At 41.8% G+C, this 16,136-nt stretch overlaps 1 protein-coding gene across 1 annotated transcript in view; it reads right to left on the bottom strand.

Annotated features, from left to right (window-relative positions):
- The window catches only part of LOC116428878 (ras-related protein Rab-37), a 139,035-nt gene that overhangs the window by 101,069 nt on the left and 21,830 nt on the right, over positions 1–16,136 (bottom strand). Inside the window, exon 3 of the mRNA XM_031981065.2 lies at positions 15,354–15,623. Coding sequence (XP_031836925.1) covers positions 15,354–15,623 — 270 coding nt within the window. The remainder of the gene's footprint in view (positions 1–15,353; positions 15,624–16,136) is intronic.

Here is a 16,136-nt window from a genome sequence, read left to right as displayed (position 1 = left end):
TATCCTTATTTCACCTGTCATGCTCCTTATTTCTCATTGCAAATATTCTACATCTTCAATTTTTCTACGTTCTCAAAAAGTAGACATTTCCATGAAAAGAGAATAACTAATCTTATTTTAACCACTCACTCCTCTTATCCTCGTCAAATTTCTGTTAAATATTTTCAACAATAAATTACAATATAATATACTCAACAATAATTAAATATTAAACTACTAATAATTTATTACGGTTATTATTATTCAACAAAAATCGCACGAAGGAAAATTTTACTCAAACAACCTTTCACCTCTTACGCTAGAAACGAATTCTGAGATTTAGCAGTCTTATGCGAAGAATTTTGTTTTCACCTATTTACGCGGATATGTACCCTAATGTTGTTTACTAATAATTTCGCATAGAGTGATACATACAAACAATCTGGTATGTGTAATGCACAATGTGTATAAGACGCTATTAACAATTTTAGAACAAAAACATCTCGACGTGGTTGGCACGTCTTTCCAGTGCAAGAGATTAAGGGTTAATTTAACCGTGAAAAACTGAGAAACTTAATGCGATCTTGCAACGTCCGGGTCAGAAAAGACCCGATCACCACACGTCTTACGGTTTAACCACCCGGAACACGTTTCGAGGTTCAAAACGACCGCGACGGAGATTCCATAGGTGACTAAATTACACAGTTCTGAATTGGGAGCCAGCTGCTGGGCTGCGTATCTCAGCGCAGGTGGAAGCAGCACCGTGTAACGCAATAATAATTCGGGCCCCGTGGCCGCGGGTCAAACGGCAAGTTCCATGGCGGTTGCAAGAACCGCGGACAATATCACAGGTGTCCGCGAGCGAGCGCCGCGCAGGGAAAAGAGAAAGCGGCAGGAACTAACTCCGGACGGATAATTTCGGTTCCGCCGATGGATGGAAATTTATGGGACGGTAATAAAAGTCCTGGCCGACTAATTCTGTTACTTTTACGAGCCGCTGGTTTATGGACAGAGCTGACCGCAACGAGTGATTCCGCGTTTGTTCACTTCGGACCTGTGTATTTTTTCCAACCACCTTTTCTTCGCGCCGGCTTCGAGAAGGGCGGTAAAAATTGAATCGGATCGACATTGCACGTAGGGATCTTTGTTTTCCGTTTTATTTTATAGACTGTGGAATGACTGAGAACGGGCAGACAGAGTTTTTGGGTTTTTCTTCTAAGAGAAACTAAGATTTGATAGATGTAGTGAAACGATTGTATTTTATTATTAGGTAATTCTTTTTAAATAACAAAGTATTTTGAAAGATATAGTATACTCCTATTTGATAGTGAAATTAAAAAGAGTTTAATTTATCTTTGTCAGTCATATAGAATTGGCGATAAGAGTAGCTATCTCTTTTATTTTCTCAAATTTCTAATTTTAATAGTTTCCAAGTTATCCTTGAACTACCAGTTTTCAAAGGCTGGTCGCACTTGTCAAACTTGAGTCTCTTTCAGCAACAAAGGTAAGTGTCTTTTGCTTTTAACCGTTCAAAAAGATAAGTAACAACAATAAAAGTAGTCTTATCCAAGAAGATTCAGCGTTAAACCAATTCGATCGAATCTCCTGCAAGGTAAATACACCTTATTTATCTCGTTTAAACGAATACGTCGCATTTCTAGCACGCGAATGTTTTCCTCTGTTTCCAAACAGATCTGTTCGTTTCTCCTTCAACGGACAAATGACGATCGTTTCACCGGACCGGGGTAGAAATATCGCGATTAGCAGGACCACGTGGACCCATAAAGTGAAAGGGTGGCTTTGTGACCTGTGCAAAGCGGCGTGATCGCTCTTCTCGCGCGAACCAGGCCATCGAAACTTCGTTTCGCCGACGTTCATTTTTCGTTCACGGAGTATTGGCTCTCCCGCATGAACGGAGCCAATCGCCGTTGATCAAACGGCTCTAGACATCGCAGCCCGGATGCACGCTTCCCAGGTTCGCAGTCGAAGAAAAGAGCCTGTTAATACTTATCCGGTTTTCGACAATTGAGAAAGTATTTATATCAAGGAAAAAGATGATACCGATCTTGACAAAACAATTTTATCGTGTGAATACCGGGAAATGAACAACTAAACACATTGGATTGCTGTTGTACCACTAACGAGTCATATCTCCTTAGAAAAGAAAACACATTTGCTAATTAATCCAGCAAGGAATAATTGAAAATTCAATGGAATAAATTGTAAAAAATGAAATCACATAGTTATATTAAAACGAAGAATCTAAATACTTCTTTACTTTCTAGATCTTTTTTCCATACTTTTCTATAACAGAAAAACAAATAAACACGCGTTCCTATGATGATAATTTCGTTCTAAAAATATAATTAGAATTTTCAATGTTATTATTCCATGTTGTAAACAATCATGTGTGCTATAAACACACACAATCCATAATCTATGGTAGCAATTATACAACACCGACAATTAGTCCACGATTCCTCAACCCTCGCGCAGTCACGTCTTTTCTTTATTCTCTCCAGCGATCTACGAATTCCATGTAACAAGAAACCGGAGACAAGAGTTCTTCTGTCTGTAACTGCATGAGGGGGTGAAATCCATCCCCGTTTCTGAAATCGATGATTCCGGGGGTCGTGAACGGTTTAATTTCAATATGATCGAGGCGAGGCTCGAGGCGGCGTGTCCCCTTCACGCGGAATTTCCATTGAAAGATTTGCAGGACCCCCAGGGGGTGGTCGTGACGAGCACCGGCGAATGTGTCGGCCTCAGGGGCGGAGAAACTTAATTCACTGCCTTCCCCACCCTTCCTTGCTTTCCTCCAGGTTCTCTGTCCTCAGCTGTCGCACGCAGCACTCTCTCCCTCCCTCTCTGTTGGGCTTCGTTCCCTCTTTCCTGGCGCGCACCTTTGTTTCACCCTCGCGAATCCTTCCGTGGACGCTGTTTCGCGAGAACTTCACTACTTGAGCCTCCTTTCCTGCGTAATTCAAATTTTGCTTCGAATCGAAGCAATTGTACATTGTTCTTGATTCCGTGGTAAGCAAAAGTTACGAGATTCCGAGGGTGTTTTGTGTCCGTTCTCGGCGAGTTTCTTACCGGTTCTGCGAAGAACAAAAATTACGAGGCTCCAGGGATGTTTTCTGTTTATTTTCTTTGCATTTTCTGCGGAGATTTCTTAACTAGTTAAGAAATATTATCGAGTTAAGCTGTAATTTTAACGGCGTTTCTTTCTTCTTTTAGTCATTTAAGAGTTTCTTTCGTATTCTGTGAAAAATCAGAAATGTTGAATCATAGTTGGTACTTATTGTTAGCTTGAACAATTCCTTTTGTCATCTTTTGCTCTTAATTTCTGGCGTGATTCCTAAACTTTGAGATTCTGTTTTTCGCGAGAAGACCAGAGAATGATTTTCGGGTTCAGCGAATAAATTTTACTTCGCTAAGAAATGTTGACAATACAGTCATTGTGCTGGTAGATGTTTGTCAAGGGAATTAAAATAAGGACGTCGATTTTTTCAATTGAAATTCGATGCACCGTCAAGATAATAATTAACGTCAAGAGATGCAAGATTAAAGTCGCAGAAACGATTAAGAGAAGTGATTCCTGCGGAAAGATAAAGATCGCGAACGTCGGGGTATTAAATCGTGCGGGGACCAACTTACGGCTAAACCGCGACGATAAATCAAACAAAAGTACACAGTTCCTTTCACGCATCATGCAAATTAACGCGCGCGGACGCGGACTGATTTAAAGCCCCCGGTGAAAGTGAGGACCGCTTTCCTGCGCGCGGATTTATTCCGCTTCGATACCGGCGGACCTTTATTTATGCGGCACTATCGGTGTGTATCCATAAAGCCGGCTCCTTATACATATTTCGAAACGAAAAATGGCTGCTTGAGCTTTTATCTTATTTCATGTTAATGCAGTTGACCAAATAAACGATGTCTCCCCCTTTTTTTTCTTCCTCAAAATCGTGAACACTGCAAAGAATTAAATATTTCCTGACTTGTAAGTGTATTTAGTTAGAATCTCGAGTAGTTTCTAGCAATGTATTTCAAGTAACTATTGTCTTTTGTAATAATGAATTAACTTACAATAGAAAAATGAAAATTCCAAAACTTACACAAGTTTCAAAATAGATTTTCCAAAGTGTAATATGCAGTTGATGCTTGAATAATCCAATATTCAATGTGGTGATTGTATTTTATGACAATTTTAGAGATCACAACCTTCGCAGGTTACCTATAAAACGAACCCTCATAAAGAAAAATTCAAACAAATGATTTAAGAGGAATTACATCCTTCAATACTACAGAACATTTTATTGTGCATACCTTATTTGTATGCTACAAACGTAATAAAATTCTCATTAAGCCGGCGATCATTGAGCGCAGTCATCAAAGGGTGCACCGAGGTGACTCGAAATGAAAACCCAGACTACATTTGTCATATTGCAAATGACATTTCTCACTTTTCAATTCTTATTTCCAAGAGAAACGTTTCAAAATTCTTTTCCACTTCTTATTATCAATGTTGAAATATTTTTATTTTTATAGGAGTTATTAATTAACCCCTTGCCTTATGATTATCTTCCGAACCGTAATCCATCCAACTACTTTGTTATTAATAATTTATTCAAAACAAGAGAAACTTCAAGAGAAAACTGATAACAGAGGAACAGCATGTAATTTTCCTTCAAACAATTTGAATAGTATTTATGTTTCCTACATTCTATTTGAAATCTTCGCCACGAATGTGACACAATATTGTAGGGCAAGGGGTTAATAAGAAATTAATATGAAGGGAAACTATTTTTCGGATATTGAGAGTCACTGGAGAACTTTCTTCCGCGTACGTTTCCCCGTTCCCGTGTCTATGCACATGTTCCGAATTCGCCGCACACGCGGCGCGGCCGTGTATTCTCCGGAAAGGCGCGTGTAACGCGATATCTCGTGCGTTTTCGAGCGCGCGCGCACGCACGCACGCACATGGCGCGCGGCTCACAATGCAAATTATAATGCAGCCCGTATAAGTGCACGTCCGGCATTGTCACGTCGGCCGGCCGTCGTATATACGTGCGCGTACCACCGCCGCGGCATCGGCCGGCTGTAAATTTTACGGGTGACTTTCGACTTCTCTCGTCGTAACGTCGACGCGCGCGATCGACTCTCGCGGATGAATTCCTGTACCGCCCCTTCCACATTGTTACGTCACGACCACCGTGCACACCCGTCTCTTTTCCTTCGATTCGCATTTAACCCTTTGCGCTACGAAATTCTTGGAGCATAAGAAGAAAGTGTGTTTTCATTATTGGATGCTTGTCAACCCTTACGTTCACGTCATAAATGTCCCATGATTCTGCTCGGCCTTTGGATATTTCACTGTTTACGAGACATACTTTTTGAAACATGAGAAAAAATATTCTTTTCCATATGGAACATTTGTTAACCATTGCGGTTAAACCGCTTCATAGGGAGATTTGTGAACTGCACACCCCTGATTTAATATTTATATTATGTTTAGACTGTGAATTCCTATGCATTTGTAGCCTGAATACTTTAAAGAAATAGGTAAAATAGAAATTTCTTGGGAAATTCCAAGCTATTTAGCAATTAGGTAGTCATAACTAGTTCAAAATTAAAAACGTAGCGAATAAAATATTCGACTTTCAATAGAACTGCCAATCCCACTCAGGCCAACTGTTAAATGTAATATTTGAAACAATAATTACAACACGAAATATGTCATATCGAATATGATGCAAAAGAAACAAACATTTCATTTCATTGCTAAAAGCAATTACATCGCAGAAATCAAACAAACATTCAACTGTCACGGTAAACTGAATGAAGCCGAATATTGAAGCTACATCATCGGCGCATGTTTCTTATTATTCTCGGTTATTAATTCACCGACGTGATTAAGAAAATTGCTAATGGATTGTTGGGGTTCGATGCAATGTAGCTCGATGCTGGAATAGTTTGGAAGTTCGCGGGAAGTCTGCAGGGAACAATGGCATGGTATGGTGCGTTAACGAGGGCCGTTTCCACCGAATGCCTGGTATCGACTGCACGCTTGCACTGAAATGATTCTCCGACGTAAGCAAGGAGAGGTGTTCGGATGCGCCGATGCACGCGCGTGCATTACGGATTTTCTTGTCGGAGGCGACCAATGGCGCGGCAAGGTCGCGCGCATTCGTATGCTAATCGACGCCGCGGCCTGTGAAGCCGGAGAGACGGAGGAACAACTCGGAACGGCACGACGCCGAAGACCACCGACCGATAAACGCGACCGAGGATAACAGGATCCCGTAAAAATTTGTTTCGCAATATTTACAATCGGTTAATTGCCTGTAATTGCTGTGGGCTTATTTTTTCGCCTACATAAGTATCAAGTTTATTTCGAATTGTTCGATTTATCTTGAAATGTATTGGCATTAAAGGATAAAACGATGGTAAGGTTAAGAGGTTTAGGATTTAAAATGGAAATTGTAATAAGAAGGTTTTGTAGTTGATAATTGTAGAGGAGTTTTGAAAGAAACTAATTCTGGTACCAAAGGATAGTTAAATGGTAAGTGAAGATCTTGGCTTCAATATCGACTGTTCTAAAAACACCGACCGATATGGATCAATTCTATAGGATTGAAATTCAGCTGCACGCTGAACTTTATAGCTTATCGATAGGTATAAAAAACCACTGTGCCGAGAATGCAGTGGAGTAGAAGAATTCATAAAATTTGATAACACTTTTACTTTGTTCCACAGTGAGAAAGCTTCCCGCAGAGTGTACAAATTTTCATTCACTTCGAATTTATGTGAATTTAGTCTATAAGAAAATTCGCGTGAAAATCCCTTATCGAAATCTAATAAAGAAAATTCCGCGGTTCGTGTTTTTTGAAAAATCAAGATCTCTGTACTATCATTGGTACAACGTTAATTGGTTATAAATTACAGATTTATTTGATTCTGTGAGAATGTTCGAGAATCGGGTAATCTTTATTCGTGCAAGGAGAAGGAAGTGTGGAAAGATGGTTCCATTTTCACGACGCCAATACGGCATGAAAAATTTAGAGGCACGGGAAGTTTTCTAATGAGGCGCCGCAAAAGATCGAACGTCCCCTGAATACATTACTCAAAAACTCAATTACTGCCAAACAATAAGAAAGATCCCGTCCTCCCCGCACCCCGGCTCCGTTTTTGTCCGGAGCCGATAGTCGAGTGAAATTATTACCCGAAGCCCGTGTTTCTTCGTCCATTACCGGGGGCGAACTAACTTCGGGCTCCAAGCCATTCGGAATTGCAAATATCCCCCGCCGTTCTTTATGTATTATGGATCCGAGGTCGCTGGATGGACCGATTGATTCGTGAATGAAATTTAATTAATTCGCTTCCTCGAAAAATCGGAACCGCTGCCGCGCGTGCCGCGTTGATAGAAGCCATATTCTCCTCTGAAACTCAACGTTCCACGCAAATCGTAATTAAATTACGGGCGTTCGTATAAAAACAGATTTTTATTTGTGACTTATATCATCGAGATTTTCATTTTACTTTATGAATTGCTCTATTAAAATAAAATTGAAGCGAACATGGGGCAAATTTTATTGATATTTGTAGTTTATTGATTTCTTTATGGATACTTGTATGTTTTTATATTAATAGTATCTCATTCTTATTATATTCATAATTATTTATTATATCATTTATTGTTTATTATGTTCTAAGTTAATTATTTAACTCTGCAATCTGGAGGAAAGGTCTGTCGAAGTGCTGAATATTGCAGATTGATAATTTTAGAAATACAATCCTTTATTTAAATACCTACGAATTATTGTCTAAACTTTTTAATAGTTTATTAATATGATTTTTTCAAGAATAGATTTAAAAACCAACTAAATACTTGAAAACAACCGTCTGGCTCTAAATGGTGAATGTTTTAATATTCAAGGGTTCGAAAAATTCCTTTCTTCCCACGTAGAAGAAGGATCAATAGCGCAAGATTTCGGGGCGAAAAAAGATAGGAGTGTCTCGCGCACGGGCCCCTTCTTCTTTATCGTGAAACGCAGTGGAGCGTTTATCAATTTACAATTCCCAGTTCGGGGAGCCGCCGGCTGGAATACCAATCGGTCGCGCACGCGAAAAACGCGGCTTGAATCCTCCATTCGAGCTTGTCCAGTCAGTTTGTTCGGATTCACGATAAAAGGAGAGTCAACCTTTCGATCGAGCTGCGCGCCGGGTGAAATGCCTGTTGCAAAAAGGAGCGCGGAGACGTTGCCATTTTTAGGGACATTATTTGCGATTCGCCTCTCGGCGCGGCTGTCTCGGCCGTTCGATCAGGGAAATGTTTCGAGAAAACTCAGAGAACCTCAAATTCTTCGTGTCCCTTCAATTTTCTTATAACAATGGTTATTTAATGGGGATGAAGTAATTTTTTAAAAATCAGTTCGCTGATGTTGCATCTAATATTATCCGCTTGTAATCGTATATCACTAGACAATTGTTCAGAAACATAGTATATTTTGAATAATATATAAAAACCAAGGGGTAAATTAAATATTTCTCAAGGTGTGATTATTTCGTCTTTCAAATTTCACTTCAAATGTTACTAAACATCCAAATGAAAGAAGCCTCGTGATTGAAATGAAGGAATTCCTCAAATGGAAAATGGAAAATTCTTCTAAATATTTCCATTTGTACACTTTGCAAATTTTATATTGAAACGATTCAGATACCTTGATAAATGTTCTGTTGTCCTATGCTTAGAATTGCAACTTTTATTTTGAATTCCATCTATCTGTTAGTATTCAAGCGAGCTTGCATTTGTATCAGATTTAGAGTATATGAATGGATTAGATTATTAGATAAAGTAGAGGGAGTCGGTATCGAAGATGTCTCAGTTGAAGCCAGAATCTACTCGCCTCCTCTTGCGGACACGGTCCCGTCCCGTCAGCCCGTTCGCCCGCGTTTCTCGTCTATCTACCTCCATTACCACGAGGCCGCTAACTCAATTTGTATGCGACTGCGCGAGCCCGCCAAATACACGGCTGCTTAAGGTCAGCGCAGTTTCTAGCCGACGTTCCAGCCGCTTGGATCGCGAAAAAAATCCGCTTAATCTTGCCTTTTTCCCGTAGTTAACGCAACCGTTAACGAAACCGGAGTTATGGTTGCGAACTAATCGAACGGGACCAACGATCCATCGTTTATCTATTGATTTTTACACTCGCAAGACTAATTGAAACTACGGTGGTTGGGATAATCAGATATTCGGATGACCGAATAATAAAGTAATTAATTTAACAACAGACAAACGAGTGAACAAAGATGACCATTGTTTCAATAATCAAATGTAACGTCTTAATTTTAAGAAATTATTTAAAAACATATTTCTTCATTTTTATAAACGAACTGTGTTCTGTTTCGTTCATTTCGTTCTACAAATTCGTCCTATTTTATACTATACATCACTTATTGATAACATTAACTAGAAAAAATGGACGGAAGTAGAAAGGAGAGAAGACTATTTTACTAAAGGAATTTTCATTATCACTTAATTATTGTATCATAAATAGAGGAATATTTCGAAACTTCGTATCTTCATTACCCTTAAATGCCAGCGAATATCTTAAATGTGACCAAATACCATAATAATAAATCCTTCGATAAGTTCTATAAATAATTCCTATAAATGAAAGTACCTAAACTGTACAAATCAATTATTCCAATAAATAACTAAATGCAACGAAGCATCCTCAACAACTTAATCTCACACGAATAACTAGAAACAAATCATCTAGGACTAAATTATTCCAATAAATAACTAAATAAAATAAACATCCTCAATAGATCAATCTCACACGAATAACTAGAAACAAATGATCTGCAAATCAATTATTCCAATAAATGATTAAAATGACCCAAAGACTGATCCTTTACAATCCAAGACGATTGCCTCGGATAAACGGTTGTCCGCAATAATTGGAATAATACCGAATTCCGACACCAGCCGCACCGCGTCTGATTTCTGGGAACTCGAACGCTGCTGTCGGTGCGCGTCGAGGAACAGCTTAATCATATCCCAATACTAGCCGCCGTCCGGCTTACGCATTGTAACCGGGGCCAATTGTGTGCTCTTAATCCGCCCACGTATCCTCGGCTACCAGCGCGCGGATTCCGCGCAGCGGAGCTCCAGCCTCTGGAGCCAGCCCCATTGATCGGGCCCGCCGCGCCGCGAGCCACTCGGAATAATATATTCCCCGGCATGATCTATCCGGATCGAACCAGCCACCGGGCGGGCTCGATTCCGAGGTCGAGAGGTCGGATCCTGGGGTTACAATTATTCCGTGATCAGAGAACGGTGTCCGGTATTCGATGATTTTCAAAGGATTAAATGTTCCACGGTAATCAGAACGATTATCTCAATAGATATCCGGGGATCCAGCGCGGTCGATTAAATTTCTTTTGTGCGGGATCCGCGTTGTTAATTGGGGAATTTCGTGAAACGGAGAAACACGAAGAGGTGGGAAGTAGGATATTGATTACTGAGAGAGATGAACGTTATTGGGGAAAATTAAATGATGTTTACTGTTTGGGGAATTTTGCATATCGCTTGTTACATTTGTACATTCCTTTTCTTTGCGTATTCGGTTTACTTTTTCGTTATTTTATTCGATGAGTCGTGTTTCTTTCTGATCCGTTGACGATGGGTATTGAGAGGTTGGAAGATGTACATTTCGTTCGCAGACAATAACGTTACTTCAAAAACTTATCTGATCAGTTTTCAGGTTTAACAATACAAATATTGAATTTCATTCTTTTCAAATTAAGACGCTAACTGATTCTTCCTGTAACGGAAGAATTGTGATTCTCAATAACTAATAATTCTCCTTCTTTATCTTTACTACAGAAAGATTGAGTGATACATAAAACGCTGGTGTTTTACGCGATAGAAAGCTATTTTCGCGCTATATTCATCGCGTAGCAATCTTTTCGAAAGTCCCCCGAAACAAGAAAAACACCTCCCAACCAGATACGAATGTTACAGAAAGCAAAATCAAAGAAACGGAAACAAGAAAAGCAAAATTTAATTGGCACCTGTTGCCGTCTCCTAAAACGTTAACAACACTGTTTGCTCTCGTACGCGTTAAATACGGAATGGAAGTTCGAAAATGGAGCCGAAGTAATGCGACCTTGGTCCTGATCCCGGCACCGTAGAAAAACCGATAACCGTATAATGCGGTAATTGAAGCTAAATTCACGGGGCGGCAAAGAAATAATGAGAAAGGAGGGTATCGATTCCGAGTGGAAATCCGGTGTCGCGACCGATTCGATCGATCGAATCGATCGAAAAACCGTCGGTGGATCGAGGGTAAGAAGCGCGCGGCTCTCAAACCAGTGATTTCTTTCAGCGAAAGGAGCCGAGCCTTTTGCCTTCTTGCCGAAAGATTTGCAACAGAGCTTCGTTTCGATGCAACAACATCAGCAACAGCAGCACCGACAACAGCAGCAGCAGCAGCACCGAGCTCTTCAATTATCCCTTATAGGAGTGTGTACTCCGGCTTGAAGAAAATGCGGGGCAAGAACCGGCTCGGGACCGTGGACCCCCTACCGGTTTTACTTTGCCCTCCCGATCGGTCCCGAGCAGTCCTCCAGTCCTTCCCTCGAATCGGCTTAAGGGTCCCCCTACCTTAATTGCCGTCACATTCTGAGAACGTTTTCGCAGATCATATGGACATACGGCGTTCCCTCGAGCCGGGATAGAATTCGGTGACGTAAATCGAGCGCGCACGCGAATTTTGTTCGTTCGATTTTCTGTTCAACTCTTTGCACTCGGAAGGCTCTCAACCACTACATGATTCGATGCAGCAAAATTCGAGTCTTTCATGTTTCACGCTGGACTATGTGTAACCTGTTAACGCAATCGCGAAACGTGAAATTCGTGTGAATGATTTCAGTTAATAGTTACTGACGATTCGGGTTCTAATTATTAAAATTCGAAGAACCGAGTTATCACTGCAATATTATGTATCACGTTAAACAGCATTCACTCAGTTTCCCCCAACCGTTACCAAAACATCAGACAATCCACTCATCAATTAGAAACCGTATCTAAAAACGATTCCACTACGAAATTATCGAATTCTCCCGCGTATCGCCAAAACTGTCCCCAAATTTCAACAGTCACGTTCTCTCAATATTTCCAAAAAAAAACCCAAGAGAGGAAGATCCAAAGCAAGCTTACCACTACAGCTATTAGCACTCGATAAACGTACCCACTATCATTTATCCTAGAAAGAAGAAATAATCCCCACGCGAAGGAACGAAAAGAAATCACCAGGAACGACTGGTTGCGCGCAAAGCGAAGTTCCTCGATCCCTGCCGGGACCGTTAAAACCGTGCGGCGAGAAAAAAGAATCGGATCGTTAAAGCATCCCGCTCGAGATCTGCGATCGGGGTGCAGCGGACTCGGTGCTCTATCCGGCCGGACGCGGAATAATTCGTGAATACGCGTTCCCGTGGCGTCCCGGCGGGGGCTGGGGGAAAGAGTAGCTTTAATAATACCGTAAAACGGAATCGTTAAAGGATCTCGTCGGTCGCTACGGGAGGGAACTGCGGATCGGATCTCGATCGATACCGAGGAATATCTAGAGGGTGCACATATATGCGTCTACGGATCTGCATGTGTGTATATGTGTGTGTACGTGTGTAGAGGGGGAGAGGGACAAGCGTGGCGATCCGGGTCCCGATAAACGCGGGTTCCGCTTCGAATCGCGAAACCAGTTCGAGAGGACGCGACGCGAGACCGCGGCGCGAGAATCACCGTCGAATGAACCCTGACTAACGATCCACGAGGAACAATCCGACGATATCGCGTTAAGACGACGGGAGGGAGGAAAAGAGAGGAGAGGAAAGAGAGAAAGAGAAAGAGAGAGCTAGATCCGCGGTGCGGTCGACCAGTTACCGCCTCTCGGTTACGATCGTAAAACGTACGGTCTCGTTACGCTCGGGAGGCAAATCGGAGAATCGCTTCCGGTCGATCGTAAAACTGGCGGCGATCCCTCCGTCGTGGGTGAGAAACGAAACCCTGGGGTTAGAAGATGTCAATAAAAAGATCCGACATCGGAGGCGATCCGCGAGAAAGCCGCCGATGTTTTCACCGCGATCGGCTTCCGTTCCACCGGGAAAACCGATACGGACCACGCGAAAATTGAGAATAGCTTTCTCCGTGGAGGAACGTTTGGGTAATTGTACCGGTCGGGACTCTATCTAGACGATGCTAATGCGAATTTGTTGCGAGAATATCTCCCACTGCGTTGATGGTTCGCTGGTTTGATCGTGTATATGGGCTTTGACCGTGAGCACGGCGACGATGTAAGGGAGCTTAACCTAGATTTAACTCGGAATAGGTACCTCAGCGATTTGAATTTGGTTCTAGATTCATGCGAAGTCGATGAAACGTTTGTTAATGAGTTTTTGCTTATGAGTTTTCTTCCATTGTCTGGCCTGGTTTAGTGATCATTGTTATGTTAGAAGACTGATAGGGGTTGCCAAACAAGTTTACTGCCTAACTGGTGGAGCTGTGATTCGCAACAATTGCTGCTATTCGTGGTTATAAGTACTTTGGAGGTAGTCTTGTTGGCTGAACGGCGATTGTTCTTCGATCGTTTTCGGGTCGTTAGAGCTTTCGCCTTAGCAGTATCTGCGACTAAACACTTCTCTTTATTTGACAGATACATAGAATTATCTACAATTCTGCGTAATTCTCTGCGTTTCCACTCTTGAGGATTATACCGAATCAAACTACAAATTAAAATGATTGAAAGAAGAGAATCTTATTATAAAATAATATTATAAAACACTTGCGTCTACCATAAGAACGATACAAAGAGTCATTACCAACGTTCGAAAACGAAAAGCAAAGATCATACGTGAAAGTTGAGAAAATCTAAGGAAAATTACAGATTGAAAGTAAAAGGGACTGGTGGAAGATAAAGTAGGGGGAGAGAAAGAACGGTAGGGAGAGTAAAAAGAAAGGACGGGGAGGGACGAGAAGGGGACTCGTAGGGAAGAGAAGAAGAGATCGCGTCGAGAGGACGCGGTAGAAAAAGGAAGAGGGGCCCCGACGTGGAGAGGACCGAGATGAATCGACGTGGAAGAGGGAGAGGGAGGGTACCGGCCGAGGGCCAAGCAGAAAACGAAGAAGCCGAAGGAAGGACGTAGGAATCGTCTTGGGGGCCGTACCACGGGTATAGTATGGACCTCGACATTCCCGATCATTATTCCGCCGGCTTGCCACGAGAGACCGTGCCTGACCTTGGCGGGTAGGCATGACTGACCTTGTTGGTCCTACATCCGAGAAAACACTGTGTCCCATTCATCATGCAAATCAGCCGGTAATGAATATCAAACGATGTTCTTACAGCGGAATATTTTCCCGGGACGGATACATGCCGGGAATACTCGGAATATCTCGCAGCCCCTTGTTCGGGATGCAATCGGGGACCAAGCGTGTATTCGAAGAAGAGAAACGGCCGATGGTTTCTTTGACGTGGATAGGTTCCGTGGATGTCGAGTTTCTGGATAGGAAAGCGGACATTGTTTTATTATTCGATTATTTGGATTTGGAGATTTGTCTGAAGTGAAGTTAGACTAGATGTTTGGACCAGTTGAAGTAGAATGTGGAAGTCAGGTGTGGGGTTTCTAGACTAGGTTCGAATTACTTTTAATATACTGTCGAGCTAGGTTTTATGGAGATGTAATAGTAAAGAAGGATCAGATGATTTGGAGATGAAGAGTTTGACTAGTCAGCTTTTCTAGATGTCTCTCTTTTGTGTAGAAAAGGTGGAATCTTCTTCTGTTATTCGATCATTTGATCTTGTTCATTGAACTGTTCTCGTTCGTTTCCAGAGTCATTCGATGAAACTTCCTCGAAACATGTCAAAAATATCATTACTCAATCCTATCAAACTATATAACGAAGATAACATACTGATTCACAATGGCAATTTCTCTTATGACCAAAGAAATCCCGTAACAAACCCTTACTCATTGATCCCTAATTTTTCAAATTCCAAATTTCAAATTCGCCTGTTTGCGGAGAAACTCCGATCCTTTCTCGTCGTACGAAATCTTAAATCGATAGCGGGCCGTCGAGCATCAAAGACTCCGACGCTGAATCCGATTGTAAAAGGCCAATACTCAAAGGAACCAATACATCGAATGGAAAACCTCTAGCGTGCTTCAACGACAAATCCACTTTTCACGAATCCTATTCCGCAGACGTCGCGTGTGCCGCAAGGTTGCCTTTCCGCAGAGCTAAATTCGATTCTCGAATCTGCATTGCCGACAAAAAGAAGAAATCCCGTTCAGGGAAATGACAAACTCACCTTGTGCGCCATGCCGACATCCTCTTGCTTGCTCCTTTTCAGGCTGCCTTGAACGTCAGCGTAGTTCCTCGCCGCCGCCGTCGAGTAACCGTAATTTTCGGCGAACACTTCCGCTGGCGGTTTGTAGTCTCGATATCCGGTCGGGGACGGGGTTGCGGTCACAGGTTGCTCTACGACCCTCGGCGTTAGACTGGAGGGCAGCACGTTGCCTGATGCGTTCTCCTCGATCTCGAACACGTCGTCGCTCATGTTGTCCTCGCCCATCATCATCTAACGATAAACGGAGTGAGTTCTAATTAATTTGAAAATTGCAGCAACTGTATTAATAATTCAATGCTAATCAGATACGTTTGCAGTAGTGAACATACAGAGTTCAAAACTTAGAATCTTTCCTACGCTACCAGCATGACAACACAAATACTAACAAATATAAATATTTAATCCACCCCTGTCTTCAAAAGCAGAATGAATGATTAACAATTTTCTCGTCCAAAATCAAGCAAATTTAAAAAAAACCTCATCGAATCCATCGTCAATAACCATCGCCAACGCCGAAAGAAGAAAGCCCAAAAATTAAATCCATCAAAACAACCCTCTACCAATTTCCAGCATTCACTAACCTACCCAAAAGTGGTCGAAACCAAAAACGAGGAATCCCGTCGCTCTTAATACGCGACGAGCACCACGGTGGAAGTATATTAATAAGTTTCCGGTAGGCAGGCATTAAAAGAAGCTCTCAATTAAATTTTTCAGGCGAGCGACTTAATTGAACCGCCCCTGAAG

The sequence above is a fragment of the Nomia melanderi genome, chromosome 11, assembly GCF_051020985.1.
Source record: "Nomia melanderi isolate GNS246 chromosome 11, iyNomMela1, whole genome shotgun sequence".
NCBI lineage: Eukaryota > Metazoa > Arthropoda > Insecta > Hymenoptera > Halictidae > Nomia > Nomia melanderi.
This window is presented reverse-complemented; position numbering and strand designations above follow the sequence as displayed.